General features: G+C 37.7%; 1 protein-coding gene across 1 annotated transcript; it reads left to right on the top strand.

The window, feature by feature from the left end:
* Window positions 1-10: 10 nt before the first annotated feature.
* Window positions 11-27,905, top strand: POLB (DNA polymerase beta). The gene is made up of 14 exons (XM_082715212.1): window positions 11-262; window positions 602-659; window positions 3,838-3,904; window positions 7,294-7,368; window positions 7,968-8,026; window positions 10,049-10,098; window positions 12,197-12,248; window positions 13,922-13,976; window positions 14,080-14,152; window positions 18,933-19,003; window positions 20,101-20,187; window positions 25,829-25,893; window positions 26,392-26,531; window positions 27,664-27,905. Exons 1-14 carry the CDS (start codon window positions 202-204, stop codon window positions 27,756-27,758), a joined length of 1,008 nt encoding a protein of 335 aa, XP_082571338.1. The 5' UTR covers window positions 11-201; the 3' UTR covers window positions 27,759-27,905.
* Window positions 27,906-27,932: the final 27 nt, after the last annotated feature.

Raw genomic sequence — 27,932 nt, 5'->3', positions numbered from 1 at the left:
CGCCCCGAGCGCGTGACGTCACCCCGCGCGCCGTGCGCCGCGCCTCCTGTCAGAGGCGGCCATTGTTCAGTGGGTCTGGCTGGCTTTGCCGGGGCCGGGCTGGTCCTGCCCCCCTCTCCAAGTGCCGGCCCCTCCTTAAAGCTGGGAGAGGGGGCCAGTCCCCGGCTCTGAGCCCTCTGCGGTCCTCGGGTGCGAGCCACCATGAGCAAACGGAAGGCGCCGCAGGAGACGCTCAACGGGGGAATCACCGACATGCTCACAGGTTAGCACCGGGCCGGGCGCCTCTGGCTTTCTTCTCCTTTCTTCCCACTTCATTGCCTTCCCCTGCTTCTCACCCGTCCCTTCAGCCCTGTGGATGGGGTCGGCCGGCTGCGGCGGGTAGTCTTCCGTGCGGGTCTTCCTTCGGCGCCCATTGCTGGCGGCTGAATGTCAGTCCGGCGGGGGATTCCTGTGTCACCATTTGGGCTGTCTTTGGCCTGGCCCGTGTACAAGCGGGGGTTCACTGTCTCCTACAAAGGTGCTAGATCCCCTTCTGGAAAACTCAGCTCTCGTTGGTTTACTCGCGGTTCTTGTTCACCCCAGGCTCTTGTTGCCTTTGCAGAACTCGCAAACTTCGAGAAGAACGTGAACCAGGCAATCCACAAGTACAATGCTTACAGGTGGGACGGCGCAGCGTTCTTGGGTAGCCCGAGTCCTCGGACGTGTGGCAGTTAACGGGGCCGAGGGGTTAGGGGGTATTTGGACCATACGCAAGAGGAGAAAAAAGCAAGGACTGAGGGTATTGACTCTCTGGTGGTACCTTACTGCAATATTTCAGGGTTAATTTGGGCAGAACAATGTAGGGTCATTTCTGATGAGTTCCCAGTTCTGACTGAAAATGGGCGTAGCTGATGTGTGTTTTTCCCATGATCAAATATGAATTGCTGATCATACAGTTTGATTTTAAGCCACAATGAAAGACAGCGGATGAGGTCTGTGCTGTGAAATAGATGTGATTCAAGGAATCCTATCCCCATCTGTTTGGTGTTTGGCTGATCCTAGGATCCGCTCCTTTTCCAACTCACCAGCGCCCTCATGGTAGTCACGACTCCCACTACCAGTTACTTGTGCCCTCAGCCTACAGACAAGTCTAAGTCCCTCAGCTCTTGAAAGCAAAAACAAAGCAGTCTTAACTTCCCTCTGCCCTCTAGCTAGCTCCTGTCTGTTTCCTCCACTTTACAGTTAAACTGCTTGAATTATCTGTCTTGCTTCGGTTTCCTCAGCCCTAGTCGTTCATTATCTCACTGTGGTATAATTTCCATCCTGCCATTCTTCTGAAAATGCTCTCACCTACATCTCACCTTATTGGACTCTCATTAGCATTTACCATTAACTCATTCCACTCAAGTCTTACTCTTGAATCCCGTGATGACACTCATACCTGTTTTTTGACCTCTTACATCTTTTCAATGTTGGTAGTTCCTGGAAGTCTGCCCTTAGTCCTCTTTTTTCCCCCCTGGTTTTCATAGTTTCCTTGGCAATCTTAACCGTTCTTGGCTTTGGATACTGGTTATGTCATTGACTCCAAATCTGTATCTCATTGGGCTTTTCTCAAGATTTTTAGGCCATTGTTACCTTTATCTTAATCTTTTCAAAATTGAGCTCAACTCTCCCCTTCCCTTCCCATTCAACATAATTAAAAACTGATTATGCTCCTTTCTTTATCTGTCTTGACTGCCTGTTTAAAGTAATTGTACTCTTCATCCACACATTTGATTTAGAAATAAGAGAGTCAACTCTGTATTCTATTTAAGTTCAGAGAGGAGGTATTTCATTTGAAGGAAATTGTCAGGGGATAAGTGAAAGGAAGAACAGTCTAGACAAAGGAAACAAAATGTGCCAAAAGGCATTGAGACCTGAAGGAGTATAATATTTTCCTGGAAATCAGTAATTCACTTTGCTTGAGTGGGAAATAAGTCTGGAAAAGCAGGTGTTGTCTACATGTACCTGATTATACATTTCTCTTAATTTTGGTCAAAGTATTCTTTTGAAAATAGTTATCTGATCCTGTCATTCTTCCATATCAGATAACTAAATGTTTCCTCTTTACCATGGTAAACCCCAAATGCATTGTGGCATCCAGAAAACCTTGCTGCTTTAATTCTTCTTTCCTTCAGGCTTTGCCTCATGATACCATTTGTCTGGAACTACTTGTCTTTACTGAAACAATTCCCTCAACAAACTGCCCTCAACCTACTTTTCCAGACTCATCAATGGTAATATGCTAATAGAGAAGTTGAAATCTAAATTTAAAGGTTTATAAATATTAGAACAGACTACCCAGTATTTATACTTGAGACTTAGATGTGTCCTGGCTTTTGTCAGCATCAATGCTAAACTACATTTAGCGTGGAAATTATAGACAGGAGACCATCAGTGAGCTCCCAGGGTGTGCCCAGTGTGTCACCAGATTACTGAACTGGATGTGTGTGGAGATGGGCAAGAATCAGGTCAATGCTTTATGTGGTACAGAAATGAGAGCAATGAAAGAAAAGAACATAAGTATTAGGACGCAGGGGAGTGCAATTGCAGTTTTAAGCCATGAATCTAAAAACAGCCATCCAGGGGCGCCTGGGTGGCTCAGTGGGTTAAAGCCTCTGCCTTCGCCTCAGGTCATGATCCCAGGGTCCTGGGATCGAGCCCCACATTGGGCTCTCTGCTCAGCAAGGAGCCTGCTTCCCCTTCTCTCTCTGCCTGCCTCTCTGCCTACTTGTGATCTCTGTCTGTGAAATAAATAAATAAAATATTAAAAAAAAAAATAAAAACAGCCATCCAGGGGCAGCTGGGTGGCGCAGTCAGTTGAGCGTCTGACTCTTGGTTTCTGCTCAGATTCTGGTCTTGGTCATGGGATCAAGCCCTGCTTAGGACTCCAAGCTTAGAGGGGCGTCTGCTTGGGATTCTCTCTTGTCCCCTGCCCCTCTCCATACGCTGCTCTCTCTCTGTCTCTTGCTCTCTCTCCCCTCTCTAAAATAAAGAACTAAATCTTTTTTTTTTTTTAAAGATTTTTTATTTTATTTATTTGTCATAGAGAGAGAAGCGAGAGCAAGCACAGGCAGACAGTGTGGCAGGCAGAGGCAGAGGGAGAAGCAGGCTCCCCGCCAAGCAAGGAGCCCGATGTGGGACTCGATCCCAGGACGCTGGGATCATGACCTGAGCCGAAGGCAGCTGCTTAACCAACTGAGCCACCCAGGCGTCCCAAGAACTAAATCTTAAAAAACACCATCCTTAAGCCAGTTTGGCATCCAGTAGTCCAAATATCACTAGGTGGCACATTTTTATGAGAGTTAGGAACAATCTGAAAACTAGCTTCGGGGCGCCTGGGTGGCTTAGTGGGTTGAGGCCTCTGCCTTCGGCTCAGGTCATGATCCCAGGATCCCAGGATCCCAGGATCCTGGAATCGAGCCCGCATCGGGCTCTCTGCTCAGCAGGGAGCCTGCTTCCCCTCCTCTCTCTCTGCCTGCCTCTCTGCCTACTTGTAATTGTCTGTCAAATAAATAAATAAACAAATAAATAAATAAAACTAGCTTCATCCCAAAAAGGAAAGGCTACTGGTTTGCTGAATCTCCTTGGTTTTAAACATATAGGTAAAGTTATGTTATCCTCACATGTGAGGATTTTCAAGATACTTCTGAAAGTTGTGCAAGTGTCTGCCAGCTCCCCTTGAGTTTTTTTAAGTTTGACACAAATGTGGAAAATTAGTGATCGTGATAAAAATTGAAGCTGCGTATTTGCTCATGTGTATTCTAGTTCAAGAAAAATTAAGACCTCACTGGATTTCTTTTTTTATTCTCTTTATAGAAAAGCAGCATCTGTGATAGCGAAGTACCCACACAAAATAAAGAGTGGAGCAGAAGCTAAGAAATTGGTAAGTTTAGTGAGCAAGGTGATGGAAGAGTTCACACATGGACGAATTTGGTGGATTCCCACAAAACTCAATTTCCCTCTCTGAAGCTGCTTGGACTCACACAGGCAGATTTCACCACTCCTGTTTTCACCACACCTACCGCTGGGAAGGGTATGATTGAAATTTGCTTTAAGTATATGTAATTATAAGTTTTTTCTATATCTTGGCATATATACATATACTCACATTCAATTTCAGCTTGAGTGTTAGTCCTCAGGAACTGTATAGTGACAGAATGGTATTGGCATGTCTGGTCTCTAGCTTTCTTTTTCTGATCCTCAGATGTAGGAATTTATGTGAGTTAATGAGACTTGGTGTTCCCAAAGAAATCTTACCTACTAATCACATAATTAAGCCCCTTTATATATTACTGCATGTAACCTCTTCTTTGTAATTTTCTTAAAGCCCTCTATGCTGTGTCACAGTGTCACGGTTCCTAGAGGGTCACATGTCTTGGTAATTTACATTAATATTGCTAAGAATATCCTAGAAAAGCCTGTCTATTGATAGATTATTCTCTTTCATCTAAATCTCACTGAAAGATTCTAAGTTTCTCAAAATCGTGGATTGTGTCTTATTTATCTTTTGTTAAACATGTCAAACATATGTGGCTTTTGATTAGTGTAGGTCCTGATAGTTACTGCTTTCTTCTGTTTTTCTTTATCCATTTGTGTTCACAAATGGGTGTGTATGTATACTTCAGAGTATGAACCCTAAATATCCTTGTATTTTCACCTTTCAGGAACTTAAAATTACCATAAATCTTGTTCATTTTATGATTGAGTGACAGGTTATCCACATTAATCATGTGTCACATCTTTATCTTGAATTTATTACTCGATGCTAACCATGCCCTGGTATATAGGTTTTAAATCCTGTGTGCTATAAACAGTTCTCAACATCAGTATATCCTCCCCAAGTAGACTAGCCAAGGAAGATATAAATACATTGGATTTTAATTCTGAGTTTCTGTCTTGTGTCACCAGATTACTGAGCTTGGTGAACTCATGCATTATTAACCTCCAGAGCCACTTCTGCTTCCATTCTGTTCTCCTTTTATCAGTAATTGGATTCTATTTTTGTGTTAAGTGCAGGTAGCATACGCACTTACTAGATTCAAACTTTTACAAGCTCTGATGCACTTTATGCAAATCTGAGCCTATGGTATATCCCTAAAAAGAACACAAACATATCCAAAATTCCTTTTGCACAACACTGTACTTAATATGAAAATCTCATCATTATTCCTTTCTACTATTTTATTAAGAATCACTGACCTACTCTTTGGCACATGAGAGTGCTTTTCAATAATTCTAGAAATCTGATATTTCTGAAATGAGTGTTTGCGTTTTAATCTTTAATGTTAGGTTATAGAAAATAGCCTGGGCCTAAATTGCGTTAGGTATGTATCTTCTGATATAGGAAATGAGATACCTGAACAGTTTTTATTTTCTCCTCGATTTTTCTTGCTAAGTCTTGTTTATTTCTGTCTGATAATTGCTATTTTTAGAACTTGAATATGCATTAAGTAGTCTTGGAACACTTAAACATTAAATAAATCAAAAATATAGAAGGGTGAACTTAGGGCTAAGAGATAGTAGGACATATTGATGCATTTGAACATTTAGAGAGGGTCAACACCACCAAGAATGAACCCTAATGTAAACTTTGATGATGATATTTCAGTGTACGTTCATCAGTTATACCAAATGTAGCACTCTGGTGGGAAATGTTGATAATTGACTAGGCTGTGCCGTGTGTGGGGGCTGTGGGTTTATGGGAACTGTGTACTTGTGGTCAATTTTGCTGTGAACCTGTAACTACTCTAAAAAAGCCCTTATTTAAAGGAGAAGAGTAAAAATTAAAAGGAAATAAAAAGTCAAAAACATGAAAAAGAGTTCAACTTCACTAATAATCAGAGTTGCAAATTAAAACAAGATGCTGTATGGTGCGATCAAAGTATCAAGTATTATACAGTATGGATAAAGATGTGGAAAAAGACATTCAGTTACTAATGATGGAAATCTTGGTTATTTCTAGCTTTGCTGAAGGATAATCTAGCAGAATGTTGGCAAGATGTATATGTCCTTTGTCCTAGCAATTCCACTTTATCTTGAGGAATTTATTTTGAGGAAACTAGTAGAGATATATGTATATAAGGGTTCATTAGTTGATAATTTTTGAGCACCAATATGCCAAGGTGCTGGGGGTAAACCAGTAAAAACAGGATCTCTGCTCTCATAGGGCCTATATTCTGGAGCAGTGCTGTCCATTAATGGTAACCATGAGTGACATTTGGCCAGTGAGCTCTTGAAGTGTGGTTAAAGGGACTGATGAATGATCTTTTTTAATTTTAATAATGTAAACTTAAAGTGTCCCATGAGGTGGCTGTCATGTTTGTGCAGTTCTAGAGCAGTATTCTCAAAGTGCCCTACCTAGACGGTAGCAGCATCACCTGGGAACTTGTTAGAAATGCAGCCTATTGGGGCACTTCGCTGACTGGTCAGTAGAGCATGTGACTCTTGATTTCAGGGTCATGAGTTCAAGCCCCACGCTGGGTATAGAGTTTACCTTAAATAAATAAATAAGTAAGTAAATAAATGCAACCTATTAAGCCAGAAATTCTAGGCATTCTGTGTTTTAACACATCCCAAGGTGAGGACAGTGCAAAAGCTTAAAACCTCTGCTCTAGAGGAAGTTCATGATATTGTTATATTAGAACTTGTAAACTATCTAAATGTCTCTGGTAGTAGGGTATGTGTTAAGTAAATTATGGTATAGTCATACAATGATATACCACGCAGCCATTAAAGATATTGAAGTTGTATTTATATACTGATACGGAAGTTTGTGATGTATTTTAAGTTAAAAAAATGTACTTTACAAAGCAGAATAATTCTATTTTTGTAAGAAAAATAAAATTTGTATATATAGAAATATATATGTACATGTACATATAACTCTGCTTATGTATGTAAGCAGAAAAGAAGTGTATGTAGCAGATGTTAGGTGATGAGATTATAGTTTATTTTAATTTTCAGGGCAATGAAATTAACAAATGATTTATATTTTTTCTATATGCAACTTTTTTCTAATTTTTCTACAACAAAAATTAATTTTTTAAAAAGTCATTTAGAATTGTTTTATTAGGGCTTCTCTTTTGTCATCATTTAAAAGATTTTGTTGGGAGAATATGTATTTTCACCATAGTTCAATTTTCTGTGTCCTTTGTTTTAAAACTGGCTATGTGACTATCATTTTTTTTATCATTTCTTATTTTTTACCTTATCTTTGAGTGATTTGGTAAGCATTCTATTTATGTAAATTTTATATTTTTATTTTTTTATTAGCCTGGAGTAGGAACAAAGATTGCTGAAAAGATTGATGAATTTTTAGCAACTGGAAAATTGCGTAAGCTGGAAAAGGTAAAGTTTTAACTTGTTTGCTTATTCAATGATAGTGTCTGCCTTTATAGCAGCTATCATGTAGCATCATTGCAGGGTGACATGTTATTTACCTGGTGAGACTAGGAGGGAAAAGAAGAGTGGAGTTTATGGCTTTAAGTGTTCTATTTAAAAAACTTTGAATATTGTTCCTGTAAAATACTTAGTTATTTTATGTGGCATTTTAGAGATTGTTAACCTCTTTGCTAGAATTAGCACTTTATATTCAGTATCATTCAGAAGGTAAATTATAAGCTTTGATAAGACATTGTTATATTTTAGAATTTCTATTCTTAAACTCTCTGAAGCATTTTTATGGTTTTATTTCATCCTGATAATAATTATACTGCTTAGAGTCTTTTATAAATAAGCCTTTTTAAAGTATGGGATAAGGTAGAGATGAGACATCTTCATCTGCTTTGTTACTTATCTAGAACCATTGATGTTTATCCAGGCAAATATAAATGGCTCTTCAGGTCTCTTAAGCAGACTTAAGAGTACATTTCCAATAAGATCATTTAAGTCCTCAAAGCATTCCTAAATCATTACTAGACTTTTTTTTTTTTTTTTTTTTCTTAAAGATTCGGCAGGATGACACGAGTTCATCTATCAATTTTCTGACTCGAGTTAGTGGCATCGGGTAAGAAACATTTTCTAAGCAGACACAGTAGTTGGGTTGGTTTTATTTTTTTTATGTGAGCTGAAATAAGTACATGCTATTTCTCTTCAAAACCTGTACCTTTTCTTTGTCTTTGTCCTTGTCCTTGACCATATAGTTCACTCTTCCATATCTTATGTGTCTGAGGCTGGTCTTTCTGGTGCCACCTGTACTTGAAAAGCCCATTCAAGGCAAATGTTACCTCCTTCATAAAACCAGTTTGATTCCCCAGCCAGAAATAATCTCCTTCTGAACTCCACTAACACATATAAGTTCTCACTCCCTGCAGATTATGCCTCTTTTGCCTCGCTGAGCACTACATTTATCTTAAGCATTTAAACTGTTTTTTCATAGCACTTAACATAGTGCCTTATAATTTTAGAACAAGCACCCAAGCATTTTTTTTAATGAAGGAATCTTTATCTTAAAATTGAGTTACCACCAAAGCGGGCTTCTTGGAGACTTCTTGACAACATAAAGATTAACATTCAAACATTCAGTCAGTGGAGCATGCGACTCTTGATCTTGGGGTTGTAAGTTTGAGCCCCACGTTGGGTGTAGAGATTACTTAAAAAATAAAATCTTAGGAAAAAACCACTATAAGGTTATAATACTTTACTTAAGTCTCATCTTTATGGAATGAGGCAGTCTTTTTTTTTTTTTTTTTTAAGATTTTATGTATTTATTTGAGAGAGACACAGAGAGAGAGAGGGAACACAAGCAGGGGGTGTGGGAGAGGGAGAAGCAGGCTTCCCGCTGAGCCTGGAGCCCGATGTGGGGTTTGACCCCAGGACCCACCCCAGGATCATGACCTGAGCTGAAGGCAGATGCTCTGAAGGCAGAGCCACCCAGGCGCCCCGAGGCAGTCTTTTAGATATGTGGTGATTTTTCATTTAAATGGCAACATTTTGATGAAAGTGATTCTAAAATATACTAAATTTTTAAACTTTGTATACTGAAAATGAGCATGACTCCGTAGGGACTTCAGGCCATTCTAAAGTGTTAGAAGTTGTTTCAGAGAGCCTCTGTATTATTATCCTTTTCTAGCAAGCACACTGAATACAGAAAGTGGGATAACTGGCAGAGTCAGAATTAGAACCCATATTTGCTGACTTCTAATTTAGTTCTACTTTTGTGCCACACTGCTTTCTGCTATAAGTATCTGCTTTTGTATCACAGTTTCTGTACAAAGATACTTTGCCATTAAAATTTCAGTTTAGGGGTGCTGGGTGGCTCAGTCGTTAAGCATCTGCCTTCGGCTCAGGTCATGATCCCAGGGTCCTGGGATTGAGTCCCGCATTGGGCTCCCTGCTTGGTGGGGAGCCTGCTTCTCCATCTCACACTCCCCCTGTTTGTGTTCCCTCTCTTGCTGTCTCTCCCTCTCTCTCTCTCTCCCAAATACATACATACATACATACATACATACTTAAAGATAAATAAATAAATAAAAATAAAATTTCGGTTTAAATACCATTTCACAGGCCTTCCCTTGCTACCCAGTCCAAAGTAGGACCCATCCACTCTGTCACATTACCCTATTTTAATTCATTTACCTGATTTTTTGTGTTTGTTTATATACCTGTTTATTTTTTTCTCTCTACTCACTGCAATGTAAGTAGGTAAGACCAAGGCACTTATTCGTCTTATTTCTGCTGTATTTTCAATGCCTAGAAGAGTTTCTGGCCCATAACAGGCCCTCAGTTAAACTTACTTGAATGGGTGATCTGTTTTCCTGTGTGTATGTCTGTTTTATGAATAAAGTACATGTACATTATAACACCTAAATGCTTAGGTTTCTTTTTCATGTCCAGGTTTATGGTTGTCTTCCTAAATTGAGGCTTCAAGAATTCTTTTTGGATAAAGTCACCAAAATAACCACAACACTTTAGCAGGTCTTGTTTAGCTCCATAGTAACTCTTTGACAAGAGAAGACAGTATTAATATTGAGTTTCATTGATATTGAGTTTCACTTGATATTGAGATAATGCTTTTCTTTCATTGTAGTCCATCTGCTGCAAGGAAGTTTGTAGATGAAGGAATTAAAACATTAGAAGGTGAGTATGTATAATAGGTCATCAATTCCAAGTCAGATATGCTCCTGAAGGATGGCTAATGCTCTAGCAAACTAGAACTTGAGAAACCTTTTCTCAACTAATAAGAAAGGATGCTAAGATTTTCTTTTTAACTCTACAGTAGACAATAGGTATAAAGTTTAGTTTTTATTCCTGTGTTTAACATGTTTATGTTTATAACTTAGAAGAAAATCAAGAAAAGCAAGAAGTGGCTTCTTGGTTTAGAATGATTTCATTTGCAGATTTTTAGATTTGAATGGCATTTGTTTCTCCAGTAAAATTTTGGACAACAGAATCCTACACATTGAGCCTAAAGGCCAAGTGATACATATTAAGAAAGATTCTGTAAGAGGCTTGCAATTTTTATTAAAGGAATTTTTGCTTTCAAAAAAGTGATAAAAGTAGAGTCTAAGTCAAGAAATTATAAAACCTTTTCCTTAAACCTAGCAATCTTTTGAATATAAGTTATTTCTTCATACTTTTAAGGGTGTACTATAGATGGAGATAGAAATAGAGATTTGTTGCAGTATGTCTGTGACATTTGGGGTTTATTTGTGAATTCAATTATTTGTACCCAAATGGTTAAGTGGATGGATTCTAGGGACTGATCTGGGTTTGAATCCATTCTCCACCACACTTGATTAGAATGGATGACTAGGATGCTTTGGTTTCTTAGCTACAAAATATCACAATTTCTGCCTCACATGGCTTAATGCAGTAATGTATGAAAAGCACTTAGTGGACAATGGTTGGTACCTAGTAAGTACTTACAAATAGTAACTGACCCTTAAGATGCGTGATTAATTAGTGATACTTAAAGTTAAGAATTTGTGTGAGTCCTATAAGAGAGAATGAGCTCTATACCGTGTTTGTGTCTCCGAAAGGGTTTGTGCTTTTCTGCCTGTGGCATATTTGGTTTATCTGAGTGAAATACTGGCCAAAGGGGTCAAGAATTTGTTTCCCAAAAGTTGCATACCTTGGAAGTGTCAGAGATCTGCTGTAACATTTTTTACATTATTTAACAATTCATGGATACATAATATAACCATCAACATCTATGCCATTATTTCCATTGCATTTTTAGTGTTTACTGTGTACATACAGCTCTGAGAAATATTAATTGCTCCATGTATCATAAAGATGCTTATTTCTCTCCATTTTATATCTCCAGAGAGAATTTATGTTTGTGAGTATGTAAAGGTGACCACAGATGGGAGTTGCTTTGGGAGCATACAGGCTACTCCCATACTCGTGCCCAGTAAAGGAACATCCAAGTGGAATTAAGTAACTTTTGTTTATTTATTTGTAAAGATTTATATTTTTATTTATTTGAGAGAGAACGAGAGGTAGTAAGTGCACACAAGCAGGGGAGGGCCACATGCAGAGGGAGAGAAGCAGATCCCTATTGAGCACAGAGCCCCAAATGGGGCTTCATCTCAGCACCCTAAGACCATGACCTGAGCTGAAAGCAAGAATTGGGGGCTTAACCGACTGAGCCATACAGGCATCCTTAAGTTACTTTTAGATTTAAGATATGATGTTATAATATGACGGTTTTTAAATAATGAAAATAATACCTCTCCTTTCAACAGAATTTTAAGCACAGTGACTGCACAAGTTATTACTCAATAAATACTAATCGAATGAAGGAGTGAATGAACAGCCGATGGGCAATATAAATACTTATTCATAAAACATTCAAAAGTTGTGGTTGCTACTGCTGCTGTCGCTGTAAGTTAGCAATGTGAGCTCTTATAAGGCTGCCTTTTACTATAGTTAGTGTAGTGTGGTATGATCCTGGTATGTTTTATCTATTATTCTGTTTAACTATAATTGAAATTTTGATTCAGTAAGTAAAATGATCATGAAATCAACTGTTCAATTTTAACTACATTGATTTGAAGCACATTTTATCTAGTTCTTAATATCTGAATTTTTTCTTTTCTTTTTTTTCTTATCTTTTCAAAGTCATTTCAGCATATTTTCCTAGTAGTCCTTTGTAAAAAGAATCACAAAATTCAGCGACTTCTTCCCAAAAATATTTAAATTAGCACCTTAACTTTATGTGTCTTCTGTACAGATCTCAGAAAAAATGAAGACAAGTTGAACCATCATCAACGAATTGGGTTGAAGTAAGATAGCAAATTTTCTTTTGACACCTGAAACGTAATAGAATTTCTTATAGCCATTCTTCCATACACCACAATAATTCTTCAAATTTAACTAAACACGACCTTTTCTCTATTCAGGAATGCTAAGATTTGTTGCAGACTTTGATAGATAATATGCCTGTTTTCACACGTTTTGTTATTACCTTCTGTTTGTTTTCTTGTTTTGAATGTTTCCCTCATTCTCTTGACTTTAGTGAAGAACTTCCTCTTAAAGCATGTAGGACTGAGTACATCAGTCATTCAGCGGGTGTTTATTTTGTGCTTAAACATTGTGGAAAGCACTGCATTAGGTCCAGGGTAAGGAAATAAACAGGGCCAGTAAAGCTCTTAAGAAGTTTAGTCTCTCCCCAAGAAGCTAGGACATGAACATGGAATGCTAAATTAAAAACAGAAAAAGAGAAAAAAAAACCAAACATCTAAATAACAGTGTGGGAATAACTAGTAGGAATGTTGTACCTCAGCATCTATAATTATTTCATGTGCTGGATACCATCTGGAACCCCTTTTCTAATTGATTTTTTCTAATGCATCGTACATAAACATGTACCTTAAACTTAAGACACTGCTCTTCCAAGACTTGGAGACAGTAGGGGACCAGGATGTTCTCACTGTTCTTGTGTTTATGTAATAGAGATCTTCTGAAGAACTGGTTGTTGTGAGAATGACTTTTGATCCAGTGCTTTATCACTTTAGTTATTTCATACTGAGATTTTTACAACAGCCTTATTGAAATATTTATATATCATACGATTCACCCATTTAATGTATACAGTTCCATGGTTTTTAGTACATTCATAGAGCTGTACAACCATTACTGAAGTTGATTTTACAACATCTTTGTTTATCCCAAAAAGGCCATATCTGTTGGCCTTCACTCCCCATTTCTCCCCAGCTGCCCTTCTCTGTCCCGGTCTGCTTCTGACAACCCACTAATGTACTTTTTATCAATATAGATTTGCCTTTTCTGGACATTTCATATAAATGAAATCATACAATATGTAGTCTTTTGACTGGCTTCTTTCACTTAGCCTAATGTTATCTGGATAATGTTTTAAAATAAAATTTTGCAGGATATAAGAGCAATAAACTGTAAGCCCTTGACTTGCCAGTAGGGAGCAGACTAATTTGGAAACATACTAATTTAAATATATTTATTTACTCTTGGTATATGAAGGTGAAGTTTACTGAAAACAAGTTTAGATGAAGTATCTGGAATATCATAAAGGATGGCATTTAAATATTTTGGTTTAAGTTAAGAAATAAACCTATTCCCATCCCCCAGTTTTACTGTTATCTTCTTACTGAACTTCAGTCTTGATTTTTTTTTTTTAAAGATTTTATTTATTTATTTGACAGACAGAGATCACAAGTAGGCAGAGAGGCAGGCAGAGACAGAGGAGGAAGCAGGCTCCCCGCCAAGCAGAGAGCCCGATGTTGGGCTCGATCCCAGGACACTGAAATCATGACCTGAGCCAAAGGCAGAGGCTTAACCCACTGAGCCACCCAGGCGCCCCTTCAGTCTTGATTTTTGAATGATCTGCTGGTATGAGGGCACGTCATATAGTAGGCAATTTACTTTTTAAGAAGATTTAAATTTCACAAAAATCTTTTGTCTACTTATTCTGTCTTTATAGATATTTTGAGGACTTTGAGAAAAGAATTCCTCGGGAAGAGATGTTACAAATGCAAGTAAGAGTGTGCTAAATTTAAATTGTATTCTCTGATTAGAATTGAGAATGTCACTTGGTGAAAAGCCATTTTTAGAATACTGACTTAATTTTTTTTCTATTAGGATATTGTACTAAATGAAGTTAAAAAAGTGGATTCTGAATACATTGCTACAGTCTGTGGCAGTTTCAGAAGAGGTAACATACTTCTTAATCTTAGGTTATTCATGCCGTGATGTTAAAATTGCCTAATGTGTACCAAAAAATGGATCAAAGAGATGTAATTTGTGTTACTTCAGTAGCGTATTAGTTAAGTTTATTTGTCGATAGATAGGAATATGTATTAGAAATGAAAGGAAATTCATCCTGATTTTATTATAGGATATTTTAATGACTAGTTTCAATAAATTTTATAGAATAATTTTATGTATATTAAAATCCTAAGAGTGACTATCTGGCTAGATGCTAGTGAGCTGTGGGTAGGTGGTGGGGTGTTTTGTGGGTTTTTTTTACTTCTTTTATTTTCTGAGTTTTCTGTAATGGATCTAAAAATAATGTCACTGAAACACGAGTTCCAAACCAGTTCTCTCAACAACCAGGACCTTCGGAAGATATCCTTTTCATATGTAAATACAAGCTAAGTGAGAACCAAGGGAGCCCTGGTTTCTTACTGGCTCAAAATTTTGAAGGGTAAAATAATTTTAAAATATTAACTTTAAAAATTGAAATACAAAAACTTGATTTAAAACTTTTGGCATAGATATCTGACTGAATCTCTGGCCATCTTTGGAGTTTCAGTTAGGCAGTAGATGATGAGCGATCCCAAATTCCCGGGGTAGCTGCTGTAAGAATCTGGAGTTAGGGAGAAAAAGTGCTAAATCCATAATTGCTGATAAGTAGAAAGAACGTTGAACTGGGGCCTAAGGAATTGGGTCCTGAGGCCAAATCTACTGTCACTGTAGATTGATGCTCTCTCTCCACATCATCCTGTTTTTCATATTTGCAAAAGAGAGGATTAAAGTTAACCAGTTGTCAAGTCTTTCTGTGCATCAGAAATACCTAGAAAGTTAAAAAAATATATACACATTGTTATATCCTGCTGCAAACCTACTAAATAAGAATCTTCTTAGGGTGGGGCCTTGGAATCTAAATTTTGCAAAACACAGACTTGGATATACAGCAAGCCAAAAGCATGCTCAGTTGAAGATGACTGCCTTTCTGGATTCCCATATTTCTGTTTTATTTTTACTTTTATTATTTTGTTATTATCATTTTTACTTTTATTATTATTTTATTACTTTATTATTACTTTTATTATTTATTATTATATGGTTGCATGTTTTAATATAAAAAAGGTATACACTAAGAATCTGCCTTTTCCCCTGTCCTGGTTCATTCTCCCACTCCCTCCCACCACTGAGGGATGATCACTTTCTTGTGTGTTCTTTCAGTGGTTTTACATGTAAACATAAATAAATGTGAATATACATTGTTTTTTCCCATTTTAAATTTTTATTTATTTAAAAAATTTTTATTATTCAAGTATAGTTGACACGTAGTGTTACATTAGTTTCAGGCGTACAGCATAGGGATAACAATTTTTTACACTACACCGTGCCCACCACAATAAATGTAGTTACCATCCGTCATCATACAATGTTAATGTGATATTGTGTTAACTATGATGTACTTTTCATCCCCATGACTTACTTATTTTATGATTGGAAGTGTGTATTTCCTAATCCCCTTCACCTATTTTATCCATTCCCCACCTACCCCACCTCTGGCAACTACTAGTTCTCTGTATGTGTAAGCCAGTTTCTGTTTTGTTTATATTTGGTTTGTTTTTTAGATTCCACAGATAAGTGAGTCATGTGGTATTTTTGTTTCTCTGTCAGACTTCTTTCACTTAGCATAATACCTTCTAGGTCCCTCCCATGTTGTCACAAATGACAAGATCTCATCCCTTTTTATGGCTGAGTAATACTTCATTGTAAATTTGTAGCACATCTTCTCTATCCAGTGCATATACATTCTTGTTGTCCTCTTCCCCCTTTCTTTCACAAAAGTAACATAATATATACACAGTACTGTACCTTATTTCTTTCACTTGAAAATACCTCTTGGAGATCTTTCCACATCAGTATGTAGAGAGCATCCTTATTATTTTTTATAGCTACATAACATTTGGTTATGTGGATGTTCCATACTTTCTTTATCTGTTCTTTTGTTAATAGATTCTTGGATTATTTTCCCTTTTTTGCTAAATAATTGTTTGCTTTTTAAATGGATAGAGTAATACATTTTTGGTGATAGGTAGATAGGAAAAGACACAACTTTTAAGAGAAAGAAATGAAAAGAAGACAAAATTTTTTTTCTTAAAATAGCTTCCATGAATGTGCTGGAATCAGTACACATTGAATCTAGTCTTCTTTATGTTGAAATATCTGGTTAAACGTTATTGATGTATAAGATGGTGGTCTAGAGACACTGCCATGACTTTGGTGACCAAAAACATGTTTTACTTATATGTAAGTGACGAATCACTAAATTCTACTCCTGAAACTAAAACTACACTTAATGTTAACTAACTTGAATTTATTTATTTATTTTAAAGATTTTATATATTTATTTGACAGACACAGCGAGAGAGGGAACACAAGCAGGGGGAGTGGGAGAGGAAGAAGCCAGTTCCCACTGAGCAGGGAACCTGATGCAGGGCTTGATCCCAGGACCCGGGATCATGATCTGAGCCAAAGGCAGACACTTAACAACTGAGCCACACAAGCACCCCAGCTAACTTGAATTAAGTAAAATCTTGGAAGGAAAAAAAAAATGCTTGGCATGTATTGTACTTCTAAAAATACAAAGAAAGGAAATAGTATTATTTTATCCAGCTGTGTGGCAGGTCCTATTCTAGATGCTTTCACATATGTTTTTAGTTGCACAATGACCTATAGAATGGTTTTTACTAGTTTATAGACAGAAAAACTGAGACCTAGAGGAATATATAGTACTTATTTGCAGTGTTGAAAAAAATTTAAAGTGAAAAAAATCTATTTAAATGGAGACAAAATTTCATAGTATTATAATAAAAGGAAGTACAAACAATTTTATATAATCTTCCTAAAGTTATGTGATTGTAGAGTGGGGGATCAGATAAAAAATCTGTCATTATAAAATGCTATATTCTTTTTTTGTAAGATTTTATTTATTTATTTGGGATAGAGCTAGGGGCAAAGGGAGAGGGAGAACAGACTCCCCACTAAGCAGGGAGCTTGATGTGGGGCTCCATTCCAGGACCCTGAGATCATGACCAGAATTGAAAGTAGATGCTTAACTGACTGAACCACTCAGGTGCCCCTCAAATACTATATTCTTATCCATGATACCATAATAGTAATTTTTTACCAGTATTCATTAAATGAATTCAGTCATAAGAATTGAAATGGATTTTCTAATTAATCTTCACAGAGTTAGGACATATTGTTTAATTTGAGGTTTTCATATATATATATACATATATATATATGTATATATATATATAGTGTTCATAGGTGTATTTTTTAAAAAAAGCGTGTTTTTTTTTTTTTTAATTTATTTATTTGACAGAGAGAGAGAGAGAGAGAGATAGATCACAAGTAGGCAGAGAGGCAGGCAGAGAGAGGAGGAAGCAAGCTCCCTGCTGAGCAGAGAGCCCGATGCGGGGCTCGATCCCAGGACCCTGAGATCATGACCCGAGCTGAAGGCAGAGGCTTAACCCACTGAGCCACCCAGGCGCCCCTAAAAAAAGCGTTTTAAATTTATATTTTATTATATTATTATATTTAATGTTATTTAAATGTTTATATTTAATATTTAAATATTATATAATAAAACTAAATGTTATATTATCCAAGTATAATATACAGTTATTTTCAGGTGTACAATTTAATGATTCAACAATTCCATACACTTCTCAGACCTCATCATGATTCCCTTCACCTATTTCACCCATCCCCACCTACCCACATCCTCTCTGGCAACCACTAGTTTGTTCCCTATATTTAAGAATCTGGTTTTTGACTTTGTCTGTCTTGCTTCTTAAGTTCCGCATAAGAGTGACATCATATGGTATTTGTCTTTCTGTGGCTGACTTATTTCAGTTAGCATAATACACTCTACATCCACCCATGTTGTTGCAGATGGTAAGATTCATTGTTTTTTTAATGGCTGGGTAATATGCTGTTGTGTGTATATATACCACATCTTCTTTATCCATTCATCTATCCATGGATAGTTGGTCACCTGTTTTGGCTATTGTAAATCATGCTGCAATAAACATAGGAATGCATGTATCTTTTTGAATTAGTGTTTTTATTTTATTTGGGTAAATATGGAGTAGTGGAATTCTAGGATCATATGGTAGTTCTATTTTTAATTTTGGGGGGAACCTCCATACTGTATTCCAGAGTGGCTACAGCAGTTTGCATTCTCACCAACAGCACAAGAAGGGCTCTCCTTTCTCCATAGCCTCATCACCAACACCTGTTGGTTCTAGTGTTGTTGATATTAGCTGTTCTGACAGGTGTAAGGTGGTAGCTCATTGTGGTTTTAATTTGCATTTCCATGATGGTGAGCATTTTTTTCATGTGTCTGTTGGCCATTTGAATGTCATCTTTGCAAGAATGTTGTTTTTAAATGTTTTAATCCGTTATTGAGTAATTATTTAGGTGCATTTTTAATACAGTTAGCAATTGTATATATTGCATGTCTAATGTCAATTACTGTTATTATCCCAGATTCTTCTGTTGACATCAATATACCTGAATAGTTGGACAGGAAATTGAAGTCTTGTAACTAATTGTGAATATGAAGTACAATGAAAAAGAAAGTTAGGCTATAAGAAGTAAGGCTTCTCAATGTGACATCACTTTGGCTCCGTTTGCCTGATAGATTTATGTGGAGAGAATTCCATTCATATGTTTTATGATCATAGGCGCAGAGTCCAGTGGTGACATGGACGTTCTTCTGACCCATCCAAGCTTTACCTCTGAATCAACCAAACAGGTACTACAGAATTTATAATCAAATGTGCCAAGTGTTACACAGCAGTGAATGTCATTTTCAAAATGATAATTGGATATTTTCGAATGAATTGTTGTTTTAATCTTTCTGAAAAGTCAATGCAAGTGCTTTGTACTGACTGAATTTTGTAAAAGGCAAAGGGGTATACACCACTGTATATCCCTGTGGTTGACAGGGATGTACAGTGGTGTTCTACAAGGAATGGAGGGAGTGGTCTGATTTTGGAAAAACAAAATGAAATTTAGTAAAACATTGCCAGAAGTATTTATTGTCTTTCATGGATATTTTAGAAATATCTGGTATAATATTCAGGTTTTCATTAAGGGGATATTTTTCTATTAAACAATATTATATTAAGAAACTTTATTCCTATTTAAAAACCCATGCAGGCAAAACATTTTTGATTTTAGAATATATACCTTTTTTTTTTTATTTGACAGAGAGAGATCACAAGTAGGCAGAGAGAGAGAGAGGAGGAAGCAGGCTCCCAGCCGAGCAGAGAGCCCGATGCGGGACTCGATCCCAGGACCCTGAGATCATGACCTGAGCCGAAGGCAGCAGCTTAACCCACTGAGCCACCCAGGCGCCCTAGAATATATACCTTTTTTTTTTTTTTTTTTTTAAAGATTTTATTTATTTATTTGTGAGAGAGAGAGAGAGTGAGAGAACGAGAGGGGAGAGGGTCAGAGGGAGAAGCAGACTCTCCATGGAGCTGGGAGCCTGATGCGGGACTCGATCCCGGGACTCCGGGATCATGACCTGAGTCGAAGGCAGCCGCTTAACCAACTGAGCCACCCAGGTGGCCCCAACCTTTTAAAGATGAAGCAGCTAACTTTTTGATTTAATGACACAGATAAACACAGATGATGTGTATTTGGGGGTATCATGATATTGGTGAAGAATGATGGTTCCTAAAAAGATGTTTCATTTGATAAGTGAATTTTGTGTTAGAAGAAAAAAGTACTTAGAGGGAAACTAGGCATTTCTCCATAGATAATCAGAAAACTCCTGTTAAAAATGTTTTCTTGGTATAAAAGAGTAATTGCTTTTTTTCTTGTTTCCTATTTATGTTTCTACAGCCAAAGCTGTTACATCGTGTTGTGGAGCAATTACAGAAGGTCCATTTTATTACAGATACTCTGTCAAAAGGTGAAACAAAGTTCATGGTAAGTACTCTTTTGAGTTAACACTTCTGGGAAAAAAAAACCCTTGGAAACTGGTCAGTACCTGTTCTGAGTATGTGACCTCACCACATCTTAGCATTACAGTCAATAAATAGCATATCCATGAGAATTTATAGAAAGAAGACTTAACAGGATGCTAATCTCAGAATATTTTAGTAAAGAATTTTGCTTTAAATGCCCCACTTTGTAAATAATCTGTGCCATTGGAATACATAATTAGGCATAATCTACTCCTTTTTAAAATTTCTGTAAGTGACTTTGATGCATCATAAGTTTTCCTTAAAATAGCAAATGTTCTCATATTCTCTGACTCAGAATTCTTCAGTACACAAGGTTAGAAGTGTCTGAAGAATGTTAATCTATTACAACACCAAAGAAAGAAAAGAAATCGGGGTGTGTGATACAGACAAGTTCTGTGGCACGGTAAGCAGAGGAGTTAATAGGAGGGGATGCTCGCCGAGATTTTCCCAGTGACACCCGTCATGATGAACTGTTAAAATCCTGTAATCTTCCTAGGAGATAAAGCTTTGAAGATTCAAGACAAATGCCAAATGCATTAAAAAAGGTTAATAAATGTCCCTGCATGAAAACTGACAGGAAGGCAAGTGGCAATCTAGGACTATGGTTAATAGTTACCTTTCTTCTGCCGCTCCCTGAAATTCATACTTTGAGTCCCCATTTTCCCAAGTTCTTTGCGTGAAATGGAAAGAGACTGTGCCTTGGGGGAACGGACATGCTAATATTAGCCTGAGTCTTACTGCATGGATTTGACAGTGCTTTTGGCTTAAAAGTAGAAGATGGTTGATATAGATGATTGAAATATCATGTCTTTCAGAAAGTAGAATATAGTGCCTGCCAGGGGCCTGTAGGGAAGGGGAAGAGGGAGTTACTATGTAACAGATACAAAGTTTCAGTTGGGGAGGATGAAAAGTTCTGGAGGCTGATGCTGGTGGTAGTTGCACAACAACGTGAATATACTTAACGCTGTAGAACCGCACACTTAAACATGGTTAAAATGGCAGACTTTATGTTGTGTATATTTATGAGACACCCAAAAAATGATGTCATTAAATTCAGTATGGTGATTTTAATTGGCTGTGAAACTGTATCGCCCAAGTTGACCACATTTTATAATGTTTTCAAAAGAACTTTGGGAAAAGTAAAAATAAAAATTCTAGTCATTCTTTGGGAATCAAATCTATGAACTGTTCTCCCAAATCTATCAGATTCAGAGCTTTTACTCTATGCCCAGAAATAGACACATGAGATGTTTGTTGTTGTTTAAACTCTAAAGATTTTAATTAATTTATTTATTTACTTGACACAGAGAGAGAGCACAGCAGGGGGAGAGGCAGGCAGAGGCAGAGGGAGAAGCAGGCTCCCCGCCAAGTAGGGAGCCCGATGTGGGGCTCTATCCCAAGACCCTGGGATCATGACCTGAGCTGAAGGCAGAGGCTTAACAACTGAGCCACCCAGGCGCCCTTAGACACAGGAGATGTTATTCAAAATAGGGTTGATATATGTTCTAGGAGTATCCCTTTTAAACTGAGATTGATTTTATCAATTCTTAAAATGAATGTGCACAAATTTTACATTTAAAGAACACTCAGATAAAATCCTAAAAATAACACATGCTAGACAAGTTGAAAAAATTTTTTCATTGTTAACAAAGTGTCCTGGTATGCCTGAGCATATTCTGGGTACCCTTTCTGCCCCAACTGTCTACCTCCAATAGTCATCTCTGCGAAAGGCCCTCAGTCTTCGTACTGGAGAAGCCCATCAGCTCTTTCCTGAGTCAACGACCAGGAAGGTAATTATGCGATGTGGTAGCAGAAGCTTTTCTTTTTTGCAGTTTGAATAGTATTGTGCTGTGCTCAAAGAGAGATCCAGAAGAAACACAGAGGCAAATAACCCAGAGGTATATTAGCCTTACACACAGCAGAGGCTATTAATCCAGCTAGCAAGAATACAAAGAAACATTGCAAGCTGGTGGGCTGCATATAAGCTGAAAGGGAAAGGTGGGTAGCCATGTGAATGTGAACATGCAGAGTTGCTGGCAGTGGTGGAATGGGCTTATCTCAGTAGTAGCTGCTCAGTGTAGCAGAGAAGACCTTTGTCTCACAATCAGATTCCAGTGACTGCTGCAACCAGGCTGATGCAGCCCTTACTGTGTGTGTGACACTTGAAAGACTAGGGCCACTCACCAGTCCTAGGACAGGGCTAGACTTGGGGAAACCTTTGCACTATCTGGCCTTCCCAATCCCTTTCGTATTCCTAGCAGCACACAGACAGCTATTGCCAGAAAGAGAATCCCTCACATCTATTTCCAGAAGAAAGCAGGTTAAAAAAATAGAAAACAGTTTTTGTTTTTGATTTGACAATTGAGCAAGGTAATTTGACAGTTAGAGCTGGAAACTAAGGCCTTTGTGTTGTGATGCCGGAATCCATCTCAGTGGATGGATGGCTTTAATCCATCTCAGTGGATGGATGGCTTTCGTATAAAGTTTAGGTACTGAACGTGTGGTTCATATAGTCTCTGAAGCTTAAAAAATGCCGTGTTTGAGCCTGCAGTTTTGACATTTATAATTAGTATTTGTTGGGGTGAGGAGCAGTCCAGATTTGCTCTCAAATCAATTTATTGTAGAAGCAATAAGAGATGATTTATGTCTAGTTGCAGAGGAAAGGGTGTGTGTTGCATTATGAAGGAATAAACTTGGATATGGAAGCTATCAAATCTTTCTCTGTCTCCATTACTAATTAATTGTATGATGTTAGGCAAGTTGCTTTGCTTCTGTAAGGCCTTAATAAATTCATCTAAAATGATACACTTCTCCTGTGTCAAGGGACTATTATGCAGATCAAATTAAGTAATATACATGGAAACTTGAAAGGGTTTGTACATGTATCTTCATATGACTGGATCCCCAAAGAATTGTACAGTGCCATGCTAATATAATACAATATAATATAATGTAGATGTAATATTTGTTTGGAAGCAGATCCATGAAAGCGACTGGTAAGGAGTAAATTGGGAAACAAAAAGAGGGTCAGAAAGTGAGGGAGAATGGAGGTGTGGAAGAACAAGACAGGGAGAATGAGCACCAGTGGGAGGAGGAGGTGTGTTCGGCTAGTTCATCAACTATGTATTAAGCATCTCTTAACGTCCCCAGCACTATTCTAGGAGCTTGGGATGTACCAGTGAATTTCAACTGAATTTATATTTGGGGGTTTGAGAAGGGACTGGTAGTTAACAATGAAGATAATAAATAAGTAAATTGCATGTTAGGTTAAGATAACAAGTACTATTTTTAAAAGAGGAAGAGCAGGGTTTGCGTAGATGGATGTGCAGGAAACCCATTGACTAGGATGGCTGGAAACCGCCTATATGAGGGGCGGAGCCTTGGAGAAGGACTTGAGGTCAGAGAGTTAGCCTGTCAGGGAAGCGTGGCAGGAGTCAGCATTGATGAGGGGGTGAGATTATTAGCAGAGATAGCCCAAGAAGCTGGGATCTCTGTTTCTGAAAGGAAATTGGCCACACAATGAATTCAGCTTACAAGGTGGAATAAACCTGGGCGCCTGGCTGGCTCAGTCAGTGGACCATGGGATTCTTGATCTTGGGGTTGTGAGTTCAAACCCCATGTTGGGCATAGAGATTACAAAAAACAGAAATATAGAGTGGAATAAACCATTCTTATTCTATATCCTCTTGATTTCAAAACCTCTTGTTAACGTAACTATTGACTGTTGTTTAAAACATGACCATTCGGGGCACCTGGGTGGCTCAGTGGGTTAAAGCCTCTGCTTTCGGCTCAGGTCATGATTCAGGGGTGGTGGGATTGAGCCCTGCATCAGGTCCTGGGAGAGAGCCCCGCATCGGGCTCTCTGCTCCGTGGGAAGCCTGCTTCCTTCTCCCTCTCTCTGCCTGCCTCTCTGCATACTTGTGATCTCTGTCAAATAAATAAATAAAATCTTAAAAAACAAAAAAAAACCATGACCATTCATGTGTTTTTCAAGTACTCTTCAAAACATGAATTCCTGTAAACTAATAGTCTCCAAACCTCAGGAAAGCCAGGGTTAATGCTTCAGATATTCTTGTAAAGTCATGATTTTAGGTAATTGAGTTATCCTTCCTATGAATAAAATAGCTTTTGGAAGGAGAATAAAATTTTCCTCTGCATTTAGATGCCTGTTTTCCTCATATATGGTGAGTACCTTTCAGATTTTAGCATTTTGTGCAAGTTTGGCCCGGGATGATTTTCTGTGAAATATCTATCTACAGTAAGGATTCAAGGGACAATAGAAGATCCCTTGACTACCCTGAGGCAACAAAAGGGGCTTTATTTCAGACGCTCTTCATGAAGCTACTCAATTGAAATGCCAAACAACACTAATCCACTCAATCTAATAAAGAATTTACAATAATACAGAGGAATTCCGTAACATTAACACTTCAGAAAAAGTGCAGGAAATAAAATGAGCCTTTAGGAAAGGAACAAAGCCATTAGACAAAATCCTATTACTGATGTGACAAACGGCAAGATCATTGCCTGTGGCACTCGAACATCCATATCCGCAAGGTAATACCTCATGGTAATTCCAGATGGAAAGCATTTCTGATCCATTTGAAGGTTGAGTTGGAACTTGTTAATGCCTAAGAAGGTAGGTTTCATATGTTGAAGATAAACAGGTTTCATTTAATCTCTCAGCCATAGCAACAGCTAAAGAAAATACCCATTTTAGATTCTAGGTTTTAATTTTTCTATGTTACTAAGTGAAAAAGTATAGTGTTTAGTGATCTGTGTACTAAGTTGACTGTTCTTTAGGACCAGAAGCCTGTCACATGTGTGCTTTTCTTTGAGTGTGGCATTTGAAACTTTTTTAATTGGAAGTTTCTGATATTTATGGCTCTTTTTATATATTTATGGGTTGCTCCCCAGTCCAGAATTTTGGCCCATTTTTCTGTAAAAGGAAAAAGATTACTAAATAGACCTTGATAACGTTTGTTTGAAAACTGTAGAAGTATAATGAAAACTCACCTGTAGAGAAGAAAGAAAATGATCCTGTAATTTTCTTATCCTTTACAGTTTTCCTATTTTTCATCTGTCTTTTCTGTTTCTGGGAGATTTCCTCAATTTTAAACTCTTCTACTTCCGCTCTCCTACTTTTAATTTTGATTTAAACCTTTTTCTTAAGTGTTCTTTTTTTGTAGTATTCTGACCTTCATGTATGGAATATTTTCTGTTATCTTGGAATATTACTAATAGCTGATTGTCCTCCCTCCATCATAATTGTTTCTTCCAGGTTGCTTTTCTGTTTGTTTTGGTCTGTGTCTTTCATGTGTGGTGCTTTCCCTGATTAGCTCTTGTTTGGAATCACACAAAGACCAAACCCTCATACCTAGAATCCTTGCCTGCTATTTCCTGTAGTTCTTCAATTACCACAAAGTACAAGAGGAAGGTGGTGACAAGACATACTGCATAGAAAAGCCACTAAGTTAAAAGTGCCCAGGAGTCTAAAACTGCTTGCATTCAAAGCAAAAACCTCACATTTAACAACATTCAATTAAAGTTAAGCCTGAAGTTTAAAAACGTCTTTTAAGCATTCTTTGAAATATCCATTTTAGGGTGTTTGCCAGCTTCCCAGTAAAAATGATGAAAAGGAGTATCCACACAGGAGAATTGATATAAGGTATTACTCGAAATTTGTTGCTGACCTATTAATTTTTCCCTTTTTCCTTGTCCTCTGTGTATCCTGGAATTCACCTAAATGTCTAGAACCCCCTTTCATTCTGAAATGCTGTATGTTTGTGGTATAGACAATGCTTAGCCTGAAAATATGCAAAGAATAATGACTGTCTACAGAATATCATCTATTTTCTCTAGATTTGTATCTCATCGTGATGCCTTCCACAGCTCAAAAGTAGTTAACTACGGGAAAGTTAGTTGTAATACATGCTCCTGCTTTTCTTTTCCCCACACGTCTTGCAGGACATAGTTTACTGAAAGCTAGACTAACTGCGAGCTTGGAGTAATTTCAACAGTCTACCTGATGATAGTCTCCTGCCTAGGTTATTAGACCACATAGACTTATTGTAGGTGTTTTGTGCCTTATTGATTATAAGAGTCCTATTTTTGCCAAATTCAAAATGTGTGGTGAGAGATTCATTTGTTTATCTATTTATTTTAGGTTGATACCCAAGGATCAGTATTACTGCGGTGTTCTCTATTTCACCGGGAGTGATATTTTCAATAAGAATATGAGAGCTCATGCCCTAGAAAAGGGCTTCACAATCAATGAGTACACAATCCGTCCCTTGGGAGTCACTGGTGGGTATTTGTGTCTGCATTAGAGATAATCCTGGTCATCTTGAGAGAAAGTTATTTTCAAGGCTACTTTGGTTTAGCAGCTTTGGTTTCTCTCAAAAGCCTTTAGGTAATTCTGCCAGTTAATTGTAGTTTCTTTGTATTGTGAGTCCCTCAGGCAACAAAAGGGTCTTTAAATCCATACATGCTCTCAGGCCCTCAATTGGAAGCTTTGATGGCAAGAGTTCTTTCTAGCTCTATTAGACTGAATTAATGATGGTCAGTAAAAAAATCTTATTAGTCTAAAGTGGGTTTTTTTGTTTGTTTGTTTTTCATGTATCTCCAAGACTTCTGAAGAACCTAGGTATCATTGCTTTTAGTGCCAAGACAAACCTGGTAGCTTCAACTGCATGCCTTCCAAAGTTTAGGAGTTAGGGCACCTGGCTGTCTCAGTCAGTAGTAAGCATGTGACTCTTGATCTCTGGGTCATGAGTTCAAGCTCATGACAGAGTTTACTTAAAAATTTTTTAAAAACTAAAAAAAGTTTAAAGAGTAAGAATTGCTTAATCTATGCTTTTTAACATTTCACAGTGTACTGTGTTTGTTTATTATTCTCTACTAGGAAAATAAAGATTTTGTCATTTTGTCCTGAAAGTATAAAATAGGGCTTTCTTTCCGGGTGATGAAGGCAGTGGTTCTTACATGTAAATATGTGTGCGCGCCTCATGGGCACCTCATTAAACGCAGAAGCTAATTGGAGGGGGGCCCAAGATTCTGCATTTTGAGTTACAAAGGAAACTAACTAGAGTATTTCCTGTGATCCCCGGTGACTATAGTGGAGATCGGCAGAGAGGAAAATTGTGGATTAGGATCACTTCAGTGGCCCCAGTTGGGATATTCAGATTCCTTTTATAGTACTGGTAATCTATGTGACAAAGCTTGAACACAAGCTCGTGTGCGAGGATCGGGGGAGAGGGAGGTCAATATCGTGTTTTAGTGGCTTTAGTTAGTTTAATCTAGTTTAGTTAGGTTAGTGGTTTTAGTTACCATTTTCTTTTCCTTCTGAAAGTGAGTCCCCATTCAACTGTCGTCCTTAAACCCTCATAACTAAATTCCAAAACCAGTTTGTAAGTTTCTTTTCTCGCTGTACTTGCAGGAGTTGCTGGAGAGCCTCTGCCAGTGGATAGCGAGAAAGACATCTTTGACTACATCCAGTGGAAATACCGAGAACCCAAGGATCGGAGTGAATGAGGCCTGTCCTCAGGCCAGCTCAGCTCAGCAGGATTCTTAATTTATTTCTTAACCTTTGCTATGTAAGGGTCTTTGGTGTTTTTAAATGATTGTTTCTTCTTCATACCTTAGCTTGCATTGTAGTCAATAAAGCCGCTCATACTATTATCAGATGTTCTTATTATTTTATTAGCA

Source organism: Mustela nivalis, assembly GCF_964662115.1.
Source record: "Mustela nivalis genome assembly, chromosome: 20".
In the NCBI taxonomy this organism is placed as follows: Eukaryota; Metazoa; Chordata; class Mammalia; order Carnivora; family Mustelidae; genus Mustela; species Mustela nivalis.
This window is presented reverse-complemented; position numbering and strand designations above follow the sequence as displayed.

Coding starts and splice junctions, on each gene's coding strand:
- POLB (XM_082715212.1), top strand. CDS start 202: ATGAGCAAACGGAAGGCGCCGCAGGAGACGCTCAACGGGGGAATCACC. Junction 10,099..12,196: donor AGGAATTAAAACATTAGAAG/GTGAGTATGTAT, acceptor TCTTCTGTACAG/ATCTCAGAAAAAATGAAGAC. Junction 20,188..25,828: donor AAGGTGAAACAAAGTTCATG/GTAAGTACTCTT, acceptor TATCCATTTTAG/GGTGTTTGCCAGCTTCCCAG.